We start from the raw sequence: 26,738 nt of genomic DNA, 5'->3' as shown, positions 1-26,738 counted from the left end.
TGATCTCATTCATTACAACAGTTATTTTATGCTATTATTGGAAAATGGTGTTATAAATTGCATGCTTCTTTTTATATCTTTTTAACTAATGGAGAATTATTCCTTCCATAGATCTTTTATAGGGTATTTAATAATTATATGGGAGTCTTCTAGTTCTCCATTATACTCTATAGATTTTCAAAGCCATCTTTACAAAACCTATTTACATTTCTGTATCACCCTATTGATTAAATCCTTCTCTATTACGCTCCAAAGTGAAGACTGCAGAAAATCAGCATTAGCTTCTGATGCTTAGTAGTCTTGAACACACAGCTAGAAGAGAGAAAATAGACCTTCCTTTAATAAAGCATGCCTTGGGGGCATCTGAATGCTTTCTCTTCTTTTTAAAATCATGAGCATGACAAGCCTTTTCCTGCTGTAACTGTGATGTTCCTTGAGTGTCCTACAAATGTACCTTCTGGCCCCATCTCTAGTAGGGAGGTACACCTTATTCACCTGCTGACCTGAAGAAGAGGTGAACAACTGGATCCATTCAAGTTAGAGCTCACTTCAAGGGACAGTTTCCTTGTTGGTGGTCAGAGGGGGGAATAGTGCTTGTGAGTTCCATCCCCCAGAGACACCACAGGGCATTCAGAGGTTTGTCACCATGCTGAGGTGTGCTGGCATTGTGTGAGCATCCATCCCCCCTCTTCTTTCTGTAACCCACCACACTTCTCCCCATCCCACCCCACCTCTCTCCCACCCTACTGCATCCTGCATTTCCCTACCCCATCCCACCTAACTTTGCCCTATCACGGGATTATTTGAGCTGGAAGGGACCATCAGCCTCATTCAGTTCCAACCCCCTGCAACAAGCAAGGACACCTTCCACTAGATAAGGTTGCTCCAGACCCTGTCCAACCTTGCCTTGAACATTGCTAAGTATGGGGCAGCCACAGCTTCTCTGTGAAACCTGTACCAGCGTCTCAGCACCCTCACAGGGAAGAACTTCTTCCTTATACCTCATCTAAACCTATCCCACCCTTCTCACATCCATCTCAAGTCTCCCCACTGCACCTCACCCCTTAACACCTCAGGGCAGGGGCACCGACACCCTGAGGAAAGGCAACGCGACACAAGCCTCTGCCGGATTCCCACCCCTCGCTGTGTACCATGTCCGCCATGAAGCAACCCCTGAGCTCCCCTATTCCAACTCAGACCTAAACCCACCACCGATAACCGAGACCCGGCGTGAAGTGGTGGGAGGTGAGGGGCGTGGCCAGGGCACGAAGGTGGGCGGGCAGTTTGCTCCTCGCATTCTTATTGGTGGTTCCCGCTTGTCCGTTTGAGTGGAGGGGTTTGTTGATTGGCTCGTGGCTCGGTGTTAGTGGAGCGGGTAGTGAGAGGTGTGTGGTGTTCGGTGAGCAGTCGGCGGCGCGGTCCGGTCCTGTCCTCGGGGCTGAGGGGAGGCGCAGGACGGTCGAGCCGCAGCAGGTAAGGGTAGGGCCACTGCCGCGCAGGAACTCCGCTTGCAGCCCTGCTCCGTCGAGCTGGCGCCGTGCGCCCGCCGTGGCGGGGTTATGTAACCACCCCGCCGGCTCTCCTTGCGGCACCCGCTGTCCTGCCCCTTCCCCGTGGTCCGCGCTTACCTCGGGGCTCCTTTCGCTGGAGGCCTTTTGGGTGCTGGGTGAGCCCGGGGCTTCCCCGCTCTTGGCGGTGGGGAGCCGTGCGCTGAGGGAGGTGAACCAGCCGGTGCGGATAGGAGCAGCTTAGTGAGGTGCTGGAGCACCCGCTGTATGGGGCAAGCGGGAAGCGGGTCGCGGCTGTGCAGGAGGCGATGAGTGCCGGCTCGGGGCAGGTGGGTGCTCGCAACGCTGTGGACCTGCCCCGACTAATCGTGCACCTTAAAGCTGGGGTGCATGCAACTAAGCCCGTATCTGTGAGGGAGAATCTTCTTGGGCTACTTTAAAGTTGTCCAGCATCGCGCACGGATGTTTGATGGTTATAGGGCAGATAGCTTTCCGAAGTTGTTGGTTAGTTTTTTTTACACACCTCTCCTAGACTCTTTTGTATCCCTTTAAAGTGTTTTTGTCTTTTTACTACTTGAATTTGGAGTTTAATCTACTTTCCTAAAAGGAAAATGCATGATAGATTTATACAGCTGAGAGAAACCATACACGTGTGAACTGTAGTTTAAGCGGAGGTTATGCTTTACGTGAGCTGCTGTGTTAAGCTTTCAAGTTCTGCACTTACAAATCGGTTTGCTCGGTGTTGTTTACCTACTTAGAATGTTTGCTCTGTGGAAAAGCTCTTTTTTTTCTATGGAAATACATAATTACTATAAAGAAACTCTGCTGCGTTTATTCTTGCAGTAAAACTGAATTACATGGTTGTACATCATTCCTGAACAGATGAAGTCTGAACACTATGAGAGTATAAATCTCAAAAGCTGCAAACACATAACAGTTGAAAGGGCAGATTAGTTTATGAAGATTATCAAATTTGCTATGTAGTAAGTGCTGCCTTTCTTGTCCTGTTCTCCTTAAATTTCTGAGAAGGTTGTCAGCTATGTGATACAGCTTCTTTGCTGCTTTCCAAATATTACAGTGTTTACTCGGATTCAGTGGCTTGTTTTGTCTTGAAAATGCTTGTCAGTGCCTTGGTGTCCTTGGTGTTTTTTCAGTTAAATCACTTGTGTGTACCAGCAGAAAATTCTTTTCAAGGAAAGGATGACATTTTATTCCAAGTCATCAGTGTTGAGTACCTTCTAGGAGTTAAACACTCTGAACAGCTCCTGTTGCATGTGGTACTGACATACAAGATTTCTTCCTTTTTTACTCCTAGCAGGGAAAAGGGAAGTAGGTCTTGGTAGGAATTGGGGTCTAGTTATGATTTCACGTTACAAGCTAGAGGGCTATTAAATGTGTTCCACTGACCTCTGTGTGAGGTGACAGGTCTGGCTGCAGGCCAGCAATGTTGTAGTGCTTTGTGTCCCTTATAAAACTGGCTTGCTTTAAATAGTGTAGTGTAGAGGCCAAGTGAAGGTAATCCAAAAGCTTGTTCTGATTTCTTTGGTTTGGGGATTTTTGTTCTTTGAATTCCTTAATGTTACCATGGTAACTATAGTGGTCGATTAATCATGGCTCAGCTTCTTGACTGTAAGAACAGCACATAGAATCTTCACGCCTGGCATTGGTTGCTCATAGTATCATCTTCCCATTGTGGAATGGTGCTGGAGTCTTGGCTTAGGAGGGTTGAGCACCAGTGTCTGCTGGCTTGTTTTCTTCAGGGCTTCAGGTATAGACTGCTTGGCAAGCCAAGGCCAGTAGAGTTCCTTTACTAGTCATAGGATACATCCTTGGCATGGGAGGCACAGCAATATGCAGGTCTTGAGCTGCTTGAGCTGGCCAGCCCTGCTTTAGATGAATAAAACCGAATAGTCCCTTTGGATGCTAAAAGCTTCCAAAAATAGTTACAAAGTCTCAGCTAAATTTAATACTACTAGAATGTCAATGGAAAGGATTAGAACATTTGGGATTTGCACCAGTTAGCATTTGAAAAAATAATAATAAAATCCTCTTCCTCATATCTGCCACTTCTGCAAGAGCAATAGAGGAGGTTGAGGCTATTTTTGTGTGGTGCTAACCAAACTGGAGTTAAAAATCCAAGTGGACTCCACAGTACCAATAACTTTTATTACTGTAAGGGGGAATAGTCTGTGTCCAGGTGGGAGATGCAGAGGTGCAGATTGAGGGAAGGGGTGACTATAGTCTGTATTGCTTTTGAGACTGCAACAGCTCATTAATCCTGTTACAGGAGGTCCTGTTTTGCTCTCTCTGCAGAAAACACATCAGTTTAAGTGCATGGGAGCTTTCCACAGTGAAGAAGTGCCACCACATAAAAATAATACTCATCTCCAGTGTTAATTTTGCAGAATGGAATGAAATTTTAATAAGCTACTATTATCTGAACTACCCTGATATCCTTGTGCCATCTGCTGAAGTCTTCACTGTGGGTCCAGATGTTTCAGAAGCTGCATCCTTAGGCTGACATGACAGGAACTGGTGACTGTGCTGTCATTAATTCAGTGAATATTTAAAGACTGATCTTGCTCTCCCCTCCCAAGACTGATACTCACCCCATTCAAATTATGGTAAAACGTGCTGTTTGGTTTTGTACCTTCAATAGCAGATATAGAATCCCTGTACTTTTTCTGGACCCTTCTGCAAAACCAACTGCAACTTTTTTTACCTTCCCCCCCCCCCCCCCCCCCCCCCCCCCAAATTTTCTTAATTCCTGTAGATTATGGCTTCCAGGTTTGTACTTGGGACTCAATAGTACTTTTAGTTTATAGTGATTATATTTAAAGCTTCTATTTGTACCATTTTGTTTGCTTTATTCTATTTTTAGCCACGTTGTTTGTCATGGCAAGCAGTGTTTAATAAAAAAAAGTAAAGTTTCCTAGCAATTTCAAAAAATTTGTGCTGGTTTCTTGATATCCCTCAGGGACTCTTCCTAAAACCTCTTAAAACTGGAAAATGGTCACCAAAGAAATGCCTTATTAGTATCTATAAAAACAGCAGATAAATCTATACGTGCTTGGTAGTATATAAAGCTTTGGTCCATTCAGACACTTTATGTGCTAAAGTTGTCTTAATTCAGCAAAATTTCAGCTGCAGTTCTTTGCTCTGTAGGGATCTGACTCCATCACAAGAGGTACATCTTTGCCTTTTTGGTTTCACACTAAAAAAGCAATACTTTTTAATAACAATTTTCAGTAAGCTATTTGCCAGTGAATATAATTTTTTGCTGGTCTCTGTTAATTTTAATTAGAGGTGTAGCATGTCTAAAAATAGTGAGGTGACAGAGTGAATGCTTAGCTCCCACCTGGAATCTCTACAGAGCTTTCAGTTATAGTATCTGTAGGGCTGAACACTGACATAACCTAATTGTTCCTATGGGAAGGATGTTTGCTTCATGGTTTGAGCTGTCACAGATTTCAAGCTCTTGCACCCATTGTCCACAGGAAGAGAAATTTCAAGCAATTTAATATTCTTCTGATGTGAAAGCTGAAGGTCAAAACCCTACACCAAATACAGAAATAGTATGGATACACAGATTGCATATGGGTGAACTTTATTTACAGGGGATAAACTGAAGTGGCAAACAATCAGCGTTAGGTTACAAGGACTTCGGCTCAGGTTTGTGTATATTTCTGTCTTCGAAGGGGAACAATCCTGCTATGGAGTTTACTAGTGTGGTTCTTGTTAAGTGAATTAATTTAGCATCAGTATTAGTGCTGAATGATGGCTTAGTTTTGCTGTATTATTTGTTTATTGTGTTGCTACTCCTTTTGTAATTCTGGATGATGCCTTCTGGTATCTTATGTGTTTAAAAAATATCCTGATTTGGGAAGGAGAAGCAAATGCACAGCTCTCTTTGGAGTCATATTTTAAATGCAAGATTGATGCGCGGATAGACTCCACAACTCGTTAAAGTTGTAAAGTAGGTATGCTTTTATTCAGCGCTGATGTGCATGGGGATAGCTCCTGCAAAGCATGCACACCTCAGGGTTGTTCTCCCTTTACATTTATTCTCTTAAGGTATACATAGACATGAGGTTGCTCAATCCGCCTATGCATATTTGTTATCTATCCCCGCTTCGTATTATAATGAGCCGGAAGGTCCTTTGCACCTGCGCAGTGCCCCTTCTGGTCATGGGCAGGGGTCTCAGGATGAAGTAAATGAGTCTTCTTCTTGTGGGTAGGGGTCTTCAAGATGAAGTAAATGAGTCTTCCTCTTCTTAAACTTTATACCTTTTAACCTTCAGACCTGGCCTTAGGGTTTGGTCAGTGCCCAGTTTGCTTCTCCCCTGCTTCTCAGCAGGACCAAACACCTGTGCTTTTGTCATGGTCTTAAGGCTTGGTCGCCCAGTCTGTCTCTCCCTGGCTTATCAGCAGGACCAATAATCTGCTTTTGTCAGTAGAATTAGCATCTGCTTCTTCCCCTCCAGCAGTAATCAGTGCCTTGGTAAGATGGCAATGGCAGGTACTTAGGAGAGACAATACTTTTGTTTAAGCAAAGGAATTCCTTTAACCCCCTTGTACGATTTCCCTGTATTACCCCCCTGTACATTGGTTACTGGTGTATCAAGATGACCACAGCTTACTCTTATTTGGATGTCATTCTGGTTGGGTTTTTTTATAAGAGGGACAACAGGATAGGAGGAGTTAGCTTATTTTGTCAGCAGTTGTGGAAAGGAGCTTTAGTATAAATGGGAGTGTGATCACATGGTTGTATTATAGTTACATAAAAGATGACTTGTAATTGGGTTTATTTTATATGACAATGCAGTTCATGGATTATACACAATTTGGAATGAATTATTTTAAGGGATTCGATATGTAAATTCTTTTGTTCCAAATTAGTAGAATAATCAGGAAGAGAATATTTTTTGACAGAGGACTGCCTGTGGCTAGGTAAATTCAAAGAAGCTACAAAATGCTACCAACAAAAAAATACCTGAGCCTTGTTTGACAGACATAATAAAGGATATGTAGTTGTTTTATATATATGTGTAAAGTTATTTATAATGCAGAACAATATAAGATTTCCAGTTCATGACTGGCTGAAGATAATGTCCCATATGTGACTTATTATGAAGTCCATGTGGAGCTGTGAAAACTCAAGATTATAATTTTATGAATGCTTTAAGTAGGTTAGTTGCTAAAAAGTACAATTCCAACCTTTGCTGTTGTCTCTCTGTTCGAGACTTGGCCTAACTTGGTTGCTACAAATATTTACACAGCTGTGAAGTTGATCAGGTCAGTTACCTACTTTATGCATAGAATTAAACCCAAACTTTTTTCCTTAGGCCTGGTGTTTTAACTGTATCAGTTTGGTTGTGCCTTGAATCAGAGCAGGAGATGCTTTCTTCACTAGAAAAGATGGTGTGGGGCCCTTCTCTGTGTAGGAAAATGACTGGTGCTGGGGGCAAGAAGCCTGAAGTACTTGACAGATTATGTTGCATCTTTTGGCAGAAGTGCTTGTTTGTCCATTCAGTCTGAATTTACAGCCCAAAGCATTGAAGTGTGCTAACAAATGTTGCTGATTCAAGTATGTTTGTCTCCTCTGATTGTCATTGAGCTAAGGCTCATGGGCAGTTTATTTCTCTTAGAGAACATACATGTCTTTTGTTAGATTTCTTTTCTTAATTGTGGTGCTGTGCTTAAAGTTGTGCAGCACATGGCCCTTTCACAGCAAAGCAAAATTTGTGAAACAATAGTTATTCCATGCAAATGTTCTGATCTGCACAGGTCCCATCTTAAATTGGGCAGAGATCAGGGTACTGTAAGTTGACTTGCTAGTGAAGAGAACACTGGCTAGAATTCTGAGTACATCTTAAGTGTAGAAGAGATGTACATGTACATGCACCTATGTACAAGTCTTAAAGAGATGGTCAAAGGCATGAGAGACAGTGACTTTCTTAAGAAGACTTGGCCAATACCCATGTCCCACTGAGCAAATCTGTCTCAAGAATTGCCTGAAAAAAGGAGCAAGCTTTTCTTGATAAAGAGCTCTAGCAGAGCAAAATGGCTTCCACATACTGTGATTAACTTATTAATTTCTAATCTCAGATGGGACTATATATTGTAGAATTGCTTGCTATAGTGTATGCTTATGCGTTTATTGCCAACTAAGATGGCTAAAAACTTGGACTTCATGGTTGTAACTCAAAATGCTGTTCTGTTTTGTTGCTTATCATAGTGGTTTTGCTGAACTCTTAACTTAAAAGCCTCCTTTCCTATCTATAGTACCTTATAATATGGAGAAAACAAGAAAAAACAGCAGTTTACTGAAGGAACTTGTAGATCTGACTCATGCCTATACACTTCTCTACACACCCTAATAACTTTGGTGTGTATTGGGCAATAGGATAGATGGAACTTGTTACCTGCCATGAGGTTATTTTTAGCATTGTTGTGGTACTTTACAGAGAAAGTTAAGCTTATTTATTAGACTAAAAAGTGCATATCAGTTAATATCAATAGTTTTATGGAAAACAAATCAATGTGTTGTATTGCCTCTCTTGCCCTGCTTTGCCTGCAAGTTCCATTCAGCCAGGAGATCCCTATTTCATTATATCCTAGGACATTCTTGTAGGTTCTAAACTTCGCTACTCCCAGTTTGGTTTAATTTTCCCCTTCTCACTAGGATGCTTATTGAGTGTTCATTCATAATCCAAATTCCTTCAACTATTTAATACCAGCTTGTGTCATCTTTATCCTTTTGAGTCTGTTGTGTAAAGTTGGCTTTGAAACATCCCCCTCTGCTGACTGGACTCCTCCAGCTTAATGCTTGGGGTTGTCGGGGGGAAGGTTCTTTGCCAGTATGACTCTAAAATAGTCAGTATTTTCAGTGACTGCAAGAATGTTGCTTGTTGTGAATGAAGTACTTCATCCTCTCAGGCATGTAAACTTTATTTTGTAACATATTGGGCTCGAAGTTTATTTTTATAAACCTAGAAGCAATGAATCTCAGCACATGCTAGACATGATGGTAAGCATGTTTAGAGATTGTGTTAGGAGTAGAAGATCTATTAATATTCTCTGCCAGAGTGGCAATACAGTCTGAATTTAAGTGTCTTCCCCAGTAGTGGCTGCTGTGAGTTTTGCTTTTTTTAATGGTACTTACTTGGGTGGGTTTACACAGAAATTCATGGTAATACTAGGCTCAAGTGAGTTGGTTCAGTTACCAGAGGCAGTATTGCTGTGACACTGAGTTTCTACTACGTTAATGCCTACTGTTGAAGTAGGCATCTATTTTGCCACTTATTTAGGCTTTCTTTTCAGTTAGAATGAAATTCCTAAACTGAAATTAGTTGGAGATACTTGTGCTAATACCAGATTGAGCTGGTGAAATTACTGGTGTGCATATGATAGTCTAAAAACCTGTCCTTAGGTTGACACAGTAAAAGGAGGTAATTGGCCTGAGGCTTTCATACTATACCTACTTCCTTACAGCACTGCACTCTTGCTTGTTTTAAGCCCCTCCCTCATAAATCACATGCATGGAATACAGGACTAGAAAACTATTCTGTTTTTAGCTGTACAACATAGTTTGGTACCTGGAAAAGGAGGACAGTTAAGATCCTGTGACCTGCCAGCTCTCTGCAGATAGCTACATGTGCTCTGAGTGGTATTGCTGTACAGCACTTACCTCTGGATAAGGTCCTGAGTTATCCTGGTCTGACCTTGTGGTTTGGACTAGGTGACCAGCCCAGGTCCCTTCCAGCCTTTGCTGCTGTGAGTAATACTGGCTAGTAAATCTGTCTCTGTTATTTTGAGAGTGTGGTAAGTGTGGACTCTGTGCTCTAAACTGATACTTTTGAGCATGACTTCAACTTGGTTTCTTGAGGACTTCTGTTGTTAGCCCTGAGACTTCAGCAACAACAATTACTGACACTTCTGTAACCTTATGTCATGGAATGATGTGCTCTTTTATCTACCAAGTATCATTTCAGAGCAGCAGCAGAAATGAAGTTATGTGAAAGGCACAGGCATGGCAGATTAGCTCCATAGAATTGTGCAGGTTTGAAAAGATTTTTAAGGTCAAGTCCTAACCATTTACCTAGCACTGTCAAGGGCTATCATGGCTTTGTCTGGTGATATGTTGGTACCAGTGTGGTTCTTAGCCTCTCTGCCTTAGCCCCGGCAGCAAGAAGTTATTTCTTTCCATTTGCAGCTGCCTTTTGGGGTGCAAAGATTGCTGCCGTGTCCCTTTTGATCTTCTTTGGCTAAATTTATCACTTTTACAAGCGAGCAGAATGTCAAAGCAATGCCCTACTCCCCTAAGAAAATAATTACTTGAGCACAGCTGCACAAGCACTGATTAAGAAAACAAGTTTTGGTAGGTTTTGATTCAAGAAGACATTGACAGTGGCTTAATATTCCTGTGTCTTTCTCTTTAGTTTTTAATTTTCAGAAATAAGTCTTCTATATTGGTCTCTTAAATATGACCTGATTAGGCCTTGATCCCATGACCTCTTAAATGAATGGATGAAGCTTTGAACTAATTTAGCTTTGCTTTACCAAGATTAAGTGTAATAAGCCCATAGAGTTTAATTTTGGACACTAGTCCTAGATAGTGTATTTGAACTAATATTTACAACTATTTATAGAGAACAGCAAGCATGCAGTAGAGCAAATCAGAAACAGATGATCATACTGTTTATGTAATTCCTTAACTCATTTTGAGGAGGAAAAACAGCCAATGATTACATATTGTGATTAAAAGAAACAAAAATATCAGGGGATTTATTATGCTTCTCCATGGCTTCTAGTCAGCTTGTTGGAGCTCTGTAGATGTTGTAGCTGATGCGTATTACACCTGTACTAAGGATTGATAAACACCTGAATTTATGCTAATTAACACACCAATAATTAATTGGACCTTTACTTATTCCTCTTGGCTGGTATGAAGTTTACTCTTGTTATCAATAGTAGGGTAAGTATTTGATGTATGGGCTTGTTACTTGTGCGTCATAATATTACCTTTCTACTATGATAGATTTGGAGTAAAGGCTTCAAAGGCAGCAGGATTTTCCTAAAGGGTGCTGAGAATCATCTCTCAAGTCTACTCTTCCCCTAACTTCAACAATTAAAGAAAGCTATTTTCACTTTCATCTTACCCAACACATTACACTTTTTTTCTAAGCTGACTGTGAATTCAGAAGCACGAGCCTGCCTTCCCAGTAGCAAACATGGTTCTCTTAAACCTAAATACAGCCCAATATTTTCTTTTAGGGCAAGGGCACTGAAATAACGCTTCTGGTTGTGTTCAGCAGCTTGTGCTGGTATGCTTAGGTCTTTTCTCTGCTAATAATTAAAACTAATTATTAGCAGAGCCCCTTTATTTCACCTTTTGGTGAAACTAGTTTTAGTGCCCTGCTTCAGGGGCCAATTGTTGCCTTAAAATCGTGTAAAGTACACTTTCTATGAGCTAATCCCCCAAGCTAAGGATTTCTGGTTAACTTGTGCATATGATGTTTTCTAAGTGTAGTGTAACTGTGTCTTTTCTTGTTGCCAGGGATGAGGGGAGACTCGTACTTCTTTGGAATGCGTGGCCTGGGTCACTATGGTTGCATCCTGGAGGATGGTGCACACTTCTTGCTCTACTCTATAAATGGAGACAATGATTTAAAGAGATGCTTTGCAGAGGAAGATTTTCATGAAATAATTGACTTCAATGATCTCCCAAATTCTCTCTTTGCTTGTAATGTTCACCAGTCTGTGTTTGAAGATGAGGACAGCAAGGTAAAGTGTTGCTTTCCATATTTTCAATACAAGATAAATGTATGCCTTACATTTGTGTTTACTGCAGTTTCAATGAAACAGTTTAATCTGTCTTGTACAGAGAAAATGGATCCAAACTATGGTTTCTTTCTAAGGTGCAACAGTACTCTGCTATGACATCTATTTCAGTAGCTTAAAAAGCTTTTATCAACTCTGGTGAGCAAAAATCTTCTTTTGTCCAGATTAATAGAATACTGAAATGTGGGTACAGGTCTTCAGAGCAATTGTAACTGCAGTTGTGATGGAGGTGGCAAAGTTAAATGTGTGAAAGTTTCTCCCACTTGCTGATCGTGTACCACTGTGATGGGAGGCTGCCTTTACTGCATCTTCTCATAGGATCTTCTGTGTTTTAAAAGACCTCCAAGATGGAGTCCAACTGTTAATTTAGCACTGCCGTGTCCACCACTGAACCATGTCTCTAAGGGCCACCTCTACACATCTTTTAAACACTTCCAGGGATAGTGAATCCACCACTTCCCTGGGCAGCCTGTTCCGATGTTTGATAACCCTTTGGGTGAAGAAACTTTTCTTATTACCCAGTCTAAGCCTCCCCTCGTGCGACTTGAAGCCATTTCTCTTTGTCCTATCACTTGTTACCTGGGAAAGGAGATCAACCCCTGCCTCACTATAACCTCCTTGTATAGAATGATAGGGTCTCAGGTGTCTAAAGTTATCTGAAATACTATTTTATTTGGAAAATCTAAAATGAATGATAGTAGAACAAAGATAAGAATGAAGTGATGTTACTTTTAACTCTGTAGTTTTACTAAAACAGAATGTTGAAAACAATATCTTAATATAAAAATAATTATAAAAAATCAACTTTTTGCAGGGAGTTTTCAGTTTCTGTTTCTTAACCTAGTATTCTTCCTGATGGAGATGCCAGGAATGTAAAACCGATAGCTTTGTGCTTAATTGTCTGATGAAATAGTCTAGGCTAATTGTTATAGGCACATCTACACTTATGTTGTGCCATTTTGTGGAATTTCAGAAACATTTGCTAATGAGCTTCATTTAAGTTGAAGGGATTTAAAGGAAGAAAACAGAAGTGTGACCTGAACTACAGAATCCCTTTGTCTCCTGCAGAGATTCTATCCCCACTTGTTCCTGAGCTTTCTTCTCGGAGAGCTCTATTCTGGCATTTAGCTGATGGCTTAGTTAGAAAATGGAGTGGATGATTATGTAAGTACGTGGGATAGCAATCCCCAAAGACTTGCAGGACTTAAGGATGTCTTAAGAATAGCAGCTGGGTTGTGGAGGTGGATATTCTGTTCCATGTGCATTTCTGTAAACTATCTGTCAATGACATGGATTGAACAGCTCTGTTGGCAGGTAAGTAGTTACCTCCATAAGTCTGTATTTAACTAGATGAGATTACCTTCAGATTTCTCATTAAATCCAAGGACCTGGGGAGCTGATTATGATTTTTATTCCTGTAGAATGTGTACTTGTGTTCTCAGTTGATTAATGCTGGTAATCTTTTCTATTATTAACCGTTGCTGCAGGATAGAGCATACATGAATTCAGTATAAAATATTGTCAGGTTACTAAGCTGAAGTTTAAAATCTCACACAATAAATGCTGCTGATAATCATATCTGCAGTTATATGTTGATCCTATGTAAGAGTAGCAATACACTAAACTTTTTAAAGAACATACACTACTACAAATATAACCATTACTGTAGTATCTTTTGTCTCTTACTCCTGACCTATGCTTTTAGAAGGAAAATGGAGGTATGATTGGTTTGGAAGTTACAAGTTATCTGGTAAAGAAAGCCAGAGAAACCTATTGATTTGAAAGGTTGTTTAGGTTTGGTCTGTGAATGTGCTGTATAAATAATGCTTAAATATATAAGCTTCTAAGTGGCTCTGGCATGCAACAGTGTTGAAGTGCTGAAGTGCCTTAAGAGGCTGAACTGTCAAATTCAGTCTTTGAATATGCAAATATCTAAGCAATAATCTCTCTAAAGATGATAGGTTTTAAAAGCTTATTCCTTAACTACTTTGTGTTTTAATTTGAAGACACTAAACTACTGTGTCAGATACAGGGTAAGTTCCAGTTTGTGCTTGAGAAGGGGATGGCAGCAGCCTGGGGGTGACACTTACCTGCACATATGCCAGCACTGTGGATAAGCTGATTCATGTTGTCTGATCTTACTGCATTCTGTATCACTTATACACTTTCACCAACCTCACGTGCCTGTGCAGCACTTCTTGGAATGCATTCAGTGTTGCCTTATCAAGAGTGACTATGGCATCTGTAGGAAGCCTGAGTTTTGGACCTTTGTTTTTCTGAAGATGAGGAATTCTTGCAGCTGAAGGCCATGTTCTCTACAGATGAAGAAATTTTATCAGGCCAGGCTTGAGTCTTCTCTTGGCTGGCACCCTAAGCTCTCAACACAGAGTGAGTCTGAAGAATTGTGGGCCCTGAACCTGAAAGATGAGCATTGCCATCTGGTGTAAAGGAAGCTGCTCAGGAGTGACTGCCTGATCCTAAACACAGGCAGAAGAAAGGGGAAATATAAATTTATACTGGCTGTGTATATCTGATTTTGCTACAGTAACAGTATCTAGTGAAGAAATACTTGCTTTCAGGCCTGTGTTTTTGGTCAGGAGAATGTCCTGTCTATCTAGGTCAATGATACAGGCATTTGAGGACTTGCACACGATGGCTTAGCAAACATCAATATACTATCAGCTTGCTGCAGCTGAGGTGGGGGTGTGATTTTTGCTTATCTCCACTCCCATCATGGATAGCCTGCTCCTTCGTATAGAAAATGCAATTGTACCTTCTTTACAATGCAACTAGAAAATACTGATTTTTTTTTAGCTTTTAAAGAACAGCAAAGGTGTGGAGAAGTAGATTATCTAACAACCGTGTTCCAAATCTGGGGTCACAGTCAGCTGTGCCCCATAGTTGTTCTGTGTTATGATAATTTATTTTAGCATATAACTTGTTAATGGTAGGGGCAGGCTTTTTGGAGTGTGCAGCACTGGCTTTGCTGGGTCATGGAAGTCCTACTCTAATGCAACTAAATAGAAAATACTCCTAAACCCTGATAATTACCACATGTCTCTTGGAAAAACTGCTGGGACTACTTATGTGAGCAAGATATGGCAAAATTGAGACTGTTATTTTTGGCTGATGGTGTGACTGAATGGGAAGCACTGCTCCTTTTATCTTTCCTGAAAAAGCAACTGTGGTGGGGAGCCAAAGGGCATGACTGATTACTCCTAAGGATGGATGTGTGTGTGTGTTTTAACAGTTAATTGCTGCACGTAGCCCCTAGGGCTTTCTGGATAGTAAACCTTTTGTTGTGAATTTGTTATGCATATATCACTGTTTTGTAAAAACATCCTTTTCTGTATTATGACTGTAATTTCCTTCAGGCTGAAACTGGTAAGCTCACTGTCAAAGTGAAGCATCTTTGTCTCTTAAGATGGTTTCTTCAGATGCTGTAATGCCTCAGGAACTGCTTACACAAAACTGTCACTATTAGAATATGCTTACGTGAAGGAAGATGTGTTTCCTCAAGCTGTTTAGAGGCTGTATGCTCTTCCTTTTGCCAGGCTGGAAGGGCTTGCTCTCACTTGTCAGTATGGACAGGCGAGGGTCGAATCGGTAGGTGACAAGGTGCATGGGTAGCAGCAGATCCAACCTTGCATGCAGGCGGACCAGCACGTGGGTAGCTCGAGATTACTCAAGAGATGTCAGTCGTGGTCAGACACTCCCTGATTGCCTAAGCACACTTTTCAAATCAGATTTGCATATCCCACTCACCCTTGGTCATCGTGCTTGAAGTAAGTGTGGTTAAGCCCTTCCCAAAATCTTTGTTCGCGAAACCAAGCCATCAATCCTATCAATTTTGGCTCAAATCGGGGGGAGCACCTATTAAACTTGATAGTTGTATTTCTGATAAAGAATGAAAAATCAGTTTCTGAGCATTTTAGTTATGCTGAAGCTGCCTAGGAAATGGTAGCCGAAGTCCACTAAGTGCTTTTTTTCTTACTAACTTAATTAAAACCAATAGGAGAGATTATTATTGATAATTATTAAATTATTTTTTCTGCATGAGAAAACAGTGACCAGACACATCCAGTTCTGGACTTCTCAGTACTAGAGATACCAACATACTGGTGAGTGTCCAGTGAAGGGCCACTTAGATGATGAAGGGACTGAAGCACTTCCTATGAGGAAAGGCTGAGAGAGCTGGGAGAGTTATCCTGGAGAAGAGAAGGCTCTGGGGGATCTTATCAGTGTGTATTAACACCTAAAGGGAGGGTGCAAAGAAAATGGAGCCAAGCTCTCTTCATTGGTGCCCAGTGACAGGACCAGAGGCCATGGGCTCAAACTCAAACATCAGGAAACACTTTCTTACTGTGAAAGTGACTGAGCACTGGCACAGGTTGCCCAGGGTGGTGGTGTGGTCTCCTTCCACAGGTGTATTCAGAAGCCTCTGGATATGGTCCTGCGCACCTGGCTTGAGCAGGGGGGCTGTTCAAGATGGACCTTCAGAGGTCTCTTCCAGCCTCCATCAGTTTGTGATTCTTGGAACATATGATGAAGTGTATCCTAAAAAATTCTTCTGAAGAGGAGGGTCAGTGTGTGAATACAAGACTGGGGAATGCATTTCCTGAACAGTGAGAGTAATGGAGACAGAGTAGGGAAGGGAGGAGAAAAGAGATCAAATTAACGAATCAATGGAAAAGATAATTCTAGTTTAATGATGTTTATTACAAAAACAGTTACTACTTTCATGAGGGGTTCTTTCACATATACTGGATGATGACTTGCTTTTACTACAGAAGCCTGTGTTAGACTACCTTTTTTAAAAAAGATGTATTATTGAGCTTGGGCATTGAAAAAGATCTAAGGCTACCTCAAGTAAGTGCTGGGATATTTGTTCAAGTTTGATGCTTTAAGAGAACTCTGTAGCCTTACTTGGAAAGGCTTTTTTCCTTTATACTGGAATTTGGCTTTCTCAGTGAAGCGCACCTGCATGCTGGTATTTTTATTTTTAAGGTGCAGTAAAAGACACTGGACCATTCAGTGGTCTGCTGGGTTGCCGTTAACTTTTCACTTCTAGGATTAACACATAAACTTTCTTCTGATGCTTTGACTCTGAAATATGTAATTGAAATGTGTCTTTTCAGTGCTTCTTTTAAACAAAGGGAAGCCAGTGTGTCTGCTGCCACGTGTGAAGTGTTTCTTTGGTTCCCTTTTCCTACAGGCTAATTCAAGAAAATGCTCTAGGAGGCAGTCTTTATTTCTGCAAGGGAAGATCTGTTCCTTTTGCATCACTTTTAAAAATCTTGATTATGATCAAAGAGGTTCTGACTTCACATTATATCATTGGAGCCTCTAGGTGTTGAGTCATCATTATATTTAGAGGGTGGCATACTTCTTTTTAGTCTAATATTAGTATTCATCCTGGTCTCAGTGGAAGGTCACCCTAGCAAAGATGAAGTCACTGCTCCAAGGCTGGAAAGGAATGCAGGCTTCATTCTGCCTTCCTGGTACACTTGCTGCTGCTTTGTTTTACTTTCAGTTTTTCTACCTTTTAAGGTTGTCATCTGTCGATATGATAACATTATCAGAAACTGCCACTTGAAGCAGACTGTGCCTTGTGCTGTGGAATCTCTACCCACTTTGGTTTGTTCTGCTTTATAAATGGATGAATGTTATTTCCTGTTGTTCTGGGGGGGAAAAAAAGTGTTTCTTTACTACATACTGTATTTGCATCTAATAAAATAAAAATACAGAGAGCTTGCAAGGGAAAGCTGCAAGAGCAATGTCCTTCATCAGTTCATGAATTGTAGCTGCCCTTTGGGAATCCTGTCCTGTACTCTTCCCTAGATAATAGTTTACTGACATCTAAGAACTAAAAGCTATATAGGAGGCTGTTCTTGCTCTGAGAAGTATTCATTTCCATGGCGTTCATATTTTATTCTGTAACTAATTTCAAATACTTTCAGTAGAAACCATCTTGGTCCAATACAGTATTTCTGCTGAAGACACCTATGACCTCTTGTGCTTGGCATCTGAGTTCCCATCTGACTGTTAGAGTGATAATCCCAGGTTTTTCAGCAGCATTATGCAAGTGCTCTCTACAACCTGAAGGAGGTGTAGATATTTCATAGAATGGTTTGGATTGGAAGGGACCTTCAACCTCATCCAGTTCCAACTCCCTGCCATGGGCAGGGACACCTTCCACTAGACCAGATTGCTCCAAGCCCCGTCCAACCTTGAACACTACCAGGGATGGGGCAGCCACAGCTTCTCTGTGCGCACCCTGTGCCAGTGCCTCACCAGTCTCACAAGAAAGCTTCTTTATATCTAAGAACAGTAGCAAAGGCAATTTTCATTGACATTTGGGATCTATTGAGTGTTGTTTCTGGTCGGGAAGAAGAAAATGGATTTTGCTTAGTGTGGTTTGTGTATTCAGAATTTTAATACATATTTATAAGGAGATTATTTAAGTTTACTATTGTTGCTGTTCAGACAACTTGCATTTATGTGTTTATAAAGGGTCTGACACTAATTTTTTTTCTGAGATGGCCTGCAGAATTTCAAATGGAACTGTAAGGAGTTGTTAGCTTAGTCTGGTTTAGGCATTCCTTCCATCTTCTTTCTTAGGTAGTTCTGGCTGTTACTGAAAGGCTTCAGTATTTCTACTGTCTTTCTGGGAAGGTGCATAAGCTTTATGATTTGATAACCTTTGAAGAAATACAAAGAAGAATGTTGAGTTTGTGCAGCTGTAACAGTACAGCCAGATTAAACCTGTGCATATGCCGATTACATCCCATGCAAATAGAAGGTATATTTGAACATGATTATCCAGGAGTTACAAAGCTCCAAATATTATTCTGTTCAATCAATGTTCAATTCTTGCTCTGAAAATGTGTTTAAAGCAACAAAAATAGCTGAACCAACCTATCAAAAGGAAAAAAAAAAGACTACCAAGAATGTCTGTCTGGGCCTGAAACACTGCTGTCTGTAATGTGGATGCTAATAATTTATACAGTACTTGGGGTTATTTTCCCATCCTTCCACAGGGTGCTTGGTAGCACAAATGCCCTTGTTTTGATGGGAGAATGTGCCTGGCAAAAGATCAACTGGGTTAAAGGTAGGCCTGTGTTCATTGCAGTTGAGATTTGCAGTAGTGCTTCAGAGCATCAAGCTATACTAGTTGTTTGTAAATTACAAAAATAAACTGAGTAATATTCTTTCCAGAACACACAAGACAGCAGTTACTGTCTGCTTTTTAAATTTGGAAATGTACTTTCTCCTTAAGAGCAACTATGGAAAAATTCTTTTAGCATTGGCTTTCTGTGCTCATGCTCTGCTCTGCAGCCTAGAGGGAATGCGTTGTCTCAAGAAACCAGGGTGGGTGGGAAATCTTCCCTGGGAAAGGACATGCAGAGTAATTTTTTTTTTTTGTATAGGAATGCAATTTTCTCACCAGTTCTGCTAATATAAATAAAATTTTGAGTAATAAGATTCTAACAAAGGTGTTGGTAAATCCATGTCAAGGTTTAGGAACTGTCAGTTGTGGCGTGAGAAAACACAGGCTCTGGGAGCCAGAGAGAATTGAGAGGTCTTGCCTGTAAGTCAGTTTTTTCTAGCACAATGGACATAGAAGGATAAACTGTGGGAACATCTAATTTAGTTACTCCTAAACACTGTATAAATCTAGATTTAAAGTTCTACTTTGCACTCATCTGTCTCCTCTAATCGGTTGAACTAATTCCTGGACTCAAATGCCTTTTGATCTTTGAGGAAGTTGAGATCTGGCCTGGAATGCTGAGGCTAGTGTGTCTTCTGAATTCCCTACCACTGTTAACAGGGATGTGGAGTTCAACCAAGGACTTTTGCTGACAGAGTTTTGTTGATGGTGTTTTTCTCCTCCTGACTATCCTGCGTGAAAGTATTTGCGAGTTTGACTGCATACACATAGAATACTGAGCCTCTTTTTCTCCAGGATGATAGTAGGGTATGTTGCTTTCTGGGATGATAAGCAAGAGAACCTGGCAGCAATATTTCATGCAGCTTTTTTTCTATTTCGTATCTACCAAGTTTGCAAGGGTTAGAGTTATCATAACTGGTGATACTTGTTATTCTTGACCAGTGTTATTTCTGGTTGGATTTTTTCCTTTTTGCTTGTCAGGCAATCTAAGGTGCAGTGTGTTTTTGTAAAGCAATGTAAAGGCAAGAAGATAGACACCAGGTCACACTTGGAATAAACCACAGCATTCGTTTCTACAAGAACTTCCATGCGTCTAAGTGAAACATATTTTGGCACAGTGTGTATTAAAGCAAGTCAACCCTTCTGATATCTGCTGACACAAGCAAGAGCTACATCTTTAAATGGGAAAAGCTGCTTTTATGCAGTTTGTAGGAAAGTCTTTGGTTTGTTCCACTAAGTAGTTCTTATTGGCTGCTATCTGCTAATAATCACAGTTTTGCCCTTCTCCCTCCAGCAAGCTGTCATTCTGAAGTCAACAAAAATACTGGTTTTGTAGCTGATAGTAATCAAAAAGTGCAGTAAAGCTATTTTAATGTGGTTAGGGCAGCAGCTGTTCCTTATTTTAATACCATCAGAGCTCCTAATCCATCCACAAGTGCTGATATCAGTTTTCTGACCCAAGGAAAAGGCTTCTAAATGAAGGTCAGACTTCATTACCAATGCATAAAGACATTGCATTTATAGAAGCCATGTTCTGGTTTAATGTCATTAAAAACAGTAAGTCTACAACTTTGCCAGTTATTTAAGTGAATTTCTTTAATAATTTCATAAAAAATTGACATTAACAACACTCCCAGAATTTAATGTAATTAATATATCAGTGTTTAATAGGGGTAGAAATGTCTTAGAAAAATGAGGAATGCTTGAAGGCAAGTTGAGGTAATACAGAGTGGAAAACAGTGAGGCAGCAGCTTTAGGACTGTGGTATTGGTTAAGGCAGGTTCTGCCACAGACTTGAGCACAAAGGTGAGAGATCATATTCAGAGTTGAATCAAGGTGAAACAAATAATCAGTTACTTCTGTACATTTGAAAACATATTTTCTTCTATTCCAGATTAATTCATGCTTCTTTGCAGTTGATGGAAGTTCTGGCATTTGGTGCAGTAGTGCGAGGGTTTCTCTATGGCTGTGTTCTCAGGTCCAGTCTTCAGGCAGCAGATCTGCTGATGACCTTTACCATTCGGTCAGCTGAGTTCATTCAAATCCTTAGTTTCTTGTGTAACATGAGTGTGTGAATGGCTTTGGAAATAAAGTATCTTGTACTTTTTTATTGACTTGCTTTAATGTGATCACTTTCAACTGTAGGCTGTCTTGCTCTAATTTGATTGCATTTCATGGGTGCTTTATGCTGCTTAAATTACGTGACTTTTGTACTGGGCTTTGAAACTTAATACAGAAGCAGAGGCATTGCAGCTATGGTGAATGTTACGTGTGTGTCTCAGAGGGATAAGAGCAAACCTTTTCCATGTGATAGAGACTAATGAGCTGGAAGTCAAGATGATAGCATTATGGGAAAAAGAAATTACAGTATCCCTGGCAAGAGTGTAATGAAGGCATTTATTACACTGCAGGAGGGGGGATGCAAATTGGTATGTGTTGTCTTTTAATTGGTTTTGTAGTTAGTCTAAAAAGTATAAAGATATTGTTAGACTGTGGCATGCAATCACTTAGCAATTTTGAGCTTAATGTTACTGGAACTAGTGTTAGGGAGACATACGATCATTTCTTCCCTGCATTTCCAGTGTTTGGCACCATGATAGAGTCATGCAAATTATGTCTCTGCCATTATTTATTCTTCATGACCATTTTGTATGCAGATTGTTTATCTGTTTCTCAAGATATTTCTTCTTGAAAGCTTTGGTTTGTTTTTTTTTTTTTTTTTTTTTTTTAGCACCTGGAGTCCATGGTATCCCTGACAGAAAATACAGTCCTCAAGAAGGGAAATTTAGATGAGATTTGGAACAAGTTCTTTCCTGTGAGGATGGTGAGGCCTTGGCACAGGCTGCCCAGAGAAGCTGTGGCTGCCCCATTCCCTGACAGTGTTCAAGGCTAGGTTGGATGGGGCTTGAAGCAACCTGGTCTAGTGGAAAGTGTCCCTGCTGTGGCAGGTGGGGGTGGAATTTAGATGAGCTTTAAGGTCCCTTCCAGCTCGATTCATTCTGTGATTCTGTGATCTTGAATGGCAGGGAGGAGAGTCCAAATGCAAACATTAAGAGTCACTGGGTTTTCAGAAAATTCTTCATAAGCTGAAAGTCATGTGAGGACAGTGGTTTAGGATTTTCTGTGTGTTATGTACTGCAAAGAGGTGGTGTATGGTTTCTGGATAGGCTGATTTCCTTGAAAGATTTGGTACCTATCTTCCTTTTTCTTCTAATTCTGCATTAGCAGTTAATTCTTTCCCTGCTTACCATTACTTTTGAAAGATCTTCAGCTATCCTTGTAGTGTATAGACTTCTGTTAACCCCAGACCTGTAATACATGAGTTGTAGTTCTAATGGGATACTGGTTTTTAGGCAAGCTTTAGATTCTTGTTAATGTCTTTTGTGTTTGTGTTACATCTCAACCATCATCTATATGTATGTGGACTATTGGGTTTTGTTTTGGCTTCTTGAGGTCATATCTTAGGTATATGTAGGGTGAGGTGCAAGAGTATTTGAAACTGGGATTCTCACACAGATGCATTACTTCTGAGAACTGAGTAAACCCACCAATATTGTGGAATTTGAGATTAAAATGTTGTAAGTGAAAAGCAGTATTTCGCTTCTGATCTCTCCCTGTTCCTAATGATCATGCAGCAAGTCACCTTGATAATGAAGATAAACGTAATTTATACCCACTTAGACTGTTTATGCTGTATAATGGAAAATCCTGGCTGGTGGAGAAAAAACCCCACGCTTTCCGTGAAGAGTCTACTGTATGTGAATGAAAGGACATCGAATGTGTGTGCTTTGGTTGTATCGAGTGCCATGGGTGCCATCTGCTGACTCCTTCAGGTACCACACAGCTCTTCAGCTGTGGGAGGACTGAAGGGTAACATATATTATGAAATGTCGTTTTAAATACTCTGCCACTAGAATCTTAAATACAAACTACAGCTTTTAATCCTTGCTGGTTTTGTGCAGTCTGAACAGCAGTGGTCACCCTAAATGTATTTGAGTTTCGTTTTAGACCTGCAAAATAGTTTCACAGAGTAATTATTACTGTCGGTGTTCCTTTGCAGTGTTTCTGCTTACGGTGAACCTAGATCTTAAATTTTACAATGCATTGTGGCTCTTCATCTGAACTCAGCTTCTAGCCATGCACTATTTTGGCTTTCAACCTCTTTACATTTCTGAACTCTTTCCTTATTCCCCATCATAGAATCCCAGGTTGGAACGGACCTCAAGGGTCATCTGGTCTAACCTATCTAGGTAAAGTATATGGCCTAGACTAGATGTCCCAGCATCCTGTCCAGCCAAATCTTAAGTGTCCAGTGTTGGAGAATCCACTACATCCCTGTTGAGATTATTCCAATGGCTGATTGTTCCCATTGTGAAATTTTTTGACTCTTGCTTCCAGCCAGAATCTCCCTGGGAGTAACTTGTGCCCATCACCCCTCATCTTTTCCATGTGACTCCTTGTAAAAGGGGAGTCTCCAATTTGTTTTTTTTTTTTTGTAGCCATATTTTACATAGTAGAACATGATGATAATGTCTCCCTGAGCCTTTTTTTCTCAAGGATGAACAAATCCAGCTCTTTCAGACTTTCCTCACATGGCTGCCCAGTCATGGATCAGCCTCATGGCTCTTCTCTCTGGATCTTCTCCAGCTTGACCACATCTTTTTTTACATAGTGGGACCAAAACTGAGCACAGTATTCCAGACATAGCCTGACATTGTTATAAGCCATCTGTGGTATCCTGTATATAGCTAGGACATGAACCTGAAATAATGTCTTCATTGTACTTGCTTGCAAACCTGGTAGATTTCTTTGTCCTTAGTGAGCAAACTGGCAGTGCTGCCAGGTAAGGTGGTATAAATAGTTGGCTACACCTGATTTAGTAACAAAGCTGAGAGAATGGACAAACTGAAGGAGTGCAGTTTAGCTAGACCCTCAAGCAATTTATAGCCTGTATATTAAATTGGTTTTAAAGGGAAACTTCTGTTTTGTCTGGCATGTCATAATTTTCTTTAAAACTTAAATTGACGTATGGCTGTGGGTCACTCAGCTGCATGTCAGCAAGTATCTACCGAGAAGAAATTCAATCCTAATAAACATGAAAGTGTAATATCTAATGCTATAGTCTTAGGCTGTGTTGCGGCTGTAAATCAAATAATGTTCTGGCAAGGGTTCCAGTGCTATAATGTGAGATAATGTTTTCAACCAATTTGTTAAAATGGTCCATGACACACTTCTGGCTGAGGACAAACAGTACTTTTCCTAAGAACTTCCAGGCAGTCTGGAAGTCTCCATGTTGTCAGCTGTGATTCCCAACAGCCATTTCAGAACAGGTTCCTTGAAACAGCTTAATTATTGCAAATAACGTGTGGCCAGCACATGGTGGTTTGTGTCACCAGCAGGCTTCAGTTACTGTGACCTGTCCCACCTCCTGCTTATTGATCCAGGAGCTCCTCTTAAGCTCAGGATGGAGCCTTTATTCTTGGCCTGAATTGCATAGGTCTATCTATCTCAAGTCCTGTCTTTGGACAAGCATTGTAGCCTTGGACTTAGTTTGCAGCCTTTCTAGTTTTATCTCTCATCCCATCTCCTCCTCCTGACTCTGGATAGAGCTGGACCTGTTCCCATTGCTTTCTGTGGCCAGGGCTAGTGATGTTGCATTATGATTGAAGTCTGCCTCAGGTATGTGTATGTTTGTTGTCTTATTTGGCAAAGCCCTACTGAGGTATATAGGATTACTTGGAAAGCAAGGTAATGCATAAGATGGGTACAGTTTCAGCCTGGCTTGGAGGAATGGGATCAGCTAAAACATTCAGTAGTCAATTATTTAAGTAAACTAGCAGTATGTTTTGAACAAAATGCAAAGACTGAGTACTTGTGCTGTTCATAGCTCAGCCAAATCCATGTCTCTTCAGTTCAGAGACAGTGGTGTTGTGTGGGACAGTGTCAAATACTTTGCACAAGTCCAGGTACGTGATCTTCCCTTATGTACCAGTGCTGTAATCCTGTTGTAGAAGGCCACCAAATTTGTCAGGCACAATTTGCTGTTAGTGAAGCCATGATCAGGATTCTGCTGGTTCCTGTTTGCCCACACTTAAATTTATCATTGCAGACCAGTTAATTTAAAATGATCAATTGCTTGTACTGATTTAAGTAATTAGAATAATTTTATCACACACATTTGGGCACTTCCTCAACTGGTACTTCTTGAAGTTTTTATCCAAATTAAAATTGGGCTCTATGGAAGTGAAATAGCTTCCAGTGTGATCTTAGTTTAGGTTATGAATGAGCTCCTGCCAGATTTGGGTTTAATACTGTATTCCCAATTTACTGATAAAACGTAACCCGTTGTTCTGTGCTTTGTTGTTTCTCCTGGCAGGAACCCTCTTTAAGTTGCCTTGGGTCATTTGTTTTTTTCACATGATTTTGATAAGCAGCTCAAAAGCTGCAGTTGATTCAGCTTCCCAGTTCTTATCTGGCTCCTTAAATCCAGCTGGCCCATTTTAATGGACACTTACGTGTGCTTTGCTGGCAATGTAAAAACTTGAATGAGCAAAACCAAATTCCTATTCCTTTTCTGACGTCCTTTTTGTTCTTTTATACTGAGTATGTTGCAATCTATGTCCTGATTCCAGGTGGCAGACCAAGACAATCTAATTTTATCCATGCTCAGCAAACTTCGAGAACTCTGCTTTCCCCCTGCTTCTATGGCTGAAAGAAATGTATCACCCATAGTGATCTCTTAGCTGAGCTTGGGTTTCACAACTCCCACACTTTCTCCCATGCTATTTCATTATTCAACGTTGCTGTTAAGCTTCTACCTTATGAATCATTGTGAGCATGATTCTAAACTAGCAGATGATGCAGAGTAATATGAAATAAAAGTATGCCCAGACTTCCTTTCTCCTCTCTCCAGTACTGCCAGTCTTATGTATTCATGCCATTGTTTTATGGATCCATTTGAATTTTATCACCACCTTTGCTCTGCATTCCTTCCTTCCCACACTTAGCTTAAAAATCTTTCAAATTACTCCTGTCCTTTTCTTTCTAACAACAATGGCAGTCGTGCTGTCCAGTTAGCATTCCCACAGACATCTTACACAACTTACCATTAAATAACAAGCTCTATCTGTTTGCTATACCATTGTCATCTTTTATCTATCTTTTCTTTAAACTGTACTGAGTGTTGAGCTGGGGTGACATGATCTGTCTTTTTTACCTGGAAGTATACTGCTGAGACCTGGGATTGTGTTGGCTTTTTACAAGTGCTAGTGATCTTTCCTTATGTATGCTGCTGGTCTGTGATAAATTGTAGTCCCAATGTTGATCTTTCTGGGCTTTGAAAACCTTAAGCCACTGGCAGTTTTGCTAGTGCTTGTCTGTTGTATGGGTTGTGTGTGGGTTGGCATTAATATGCCAGATAAAATTACTGCTAAAAATCCATTTCAATGGAAGCTGTATTAATAGCCTTGTCCTGGAGTGGTACTTCCTCTGTTGGCACTGAATGTATTGCTATCCTTTTTACACTTAACAGTTCCTATATCAATCCCATTTTCTCTGCATTAACAATTTGTTGCATAGTACTGTATCAGATAACATATATTTGATCATAAGGTCCTTTCCAACCCTAACTATCCTATGATTCTATGATCCCAAAGTTATCAGAAATAACCCTGCTAGACAAAATCTTCTAAAGATTCTCTTCAGAAAGAGACTAGCTTGAAACTTTTGCTGTGTGTTTTAGCATTTGAGTATAGGGATTACAATGATCCCTTTGAAAACATCTTCCACAAATCTCTTAAAGTTGTGTAGGCTTGTGCTTGCCAACTGCACTTGTACCTATATTTAGGAAAGCCAATCATGTGGTTTTATGATTTGGTGACACAACCCCAAATTGATCAAATCTGAGGTTAATCTAAACCCACTGGCTTTGATTTGAGGTGAAAGTTTCAGATATCTTTTATTAGAGTTTGTAAATGATGCACCAAACCAAGCAAACACTCAAATAATGAGATCCCAAAAGTAACGTAAGAGAAAAGCTGAAGCAGTCAGAAAACTTTACTCTGTAAAAACAGGCTGTAGAGGGAACACAGGAGACTCTTTTTTTCCAGTTCAGGCATTTTCAGTGGCTTCCTGGGTTGCAGCAGATCCTGTACAGTCACAAATAGAGAAGATCTGAGATAATGGAAGAAAAGAGCTTGGGTTTGGTTCTTTGTATC

General features: G+C 40.5%; 1 protein-coding gene across 1 annotated transcript in view; it reads left to right on the top strand.

Moving 5' to 3' along the window:
- The first annotated feature begins 1,389 nt into the window (after nt 1–1,389).
- Nucleotides 1,390–26,738, top strand: part of RCAN2 (regulator of calcineurin 2) — an 80,030-nt gene continuing 54,681 nt past the window's right edge. The window contains exons 1-2 of the mRNA XM_005146424.3: nt 1,390–1,473; nt 11,068–11,294. Of these exons, the coding sequence (XP_005146481.1) occupies nt 11,070–11,294 (225 nt within the window). The 5' untranslated portion in view covers nt 1,390–1,473; nt 11,068–11,069. The remainder of the gene's footprint in view (nt 1,474–11,067; nt 11,295–26,738) is intronic.

Source organism: Melopsittacus undulatus, chromosome 3 (genome assembly GCF_012275295.1).
Source record: "Melopsittacus undulatus isolate bMelUnd1 chromosome 3, bMelUnd1.mat.Z, whole genome shotgun sequence".
NCBI lineage: Eukaryota > Metazoa > Chordata > Aves > Psittaciformes > Psittaculidae > Melopsittacus > Melopsittacus undulatus.
Note: the sequence above shows the minus strand (reverse complement) of the source record. Positions and strands in the feature narration are given on the sequence as shown.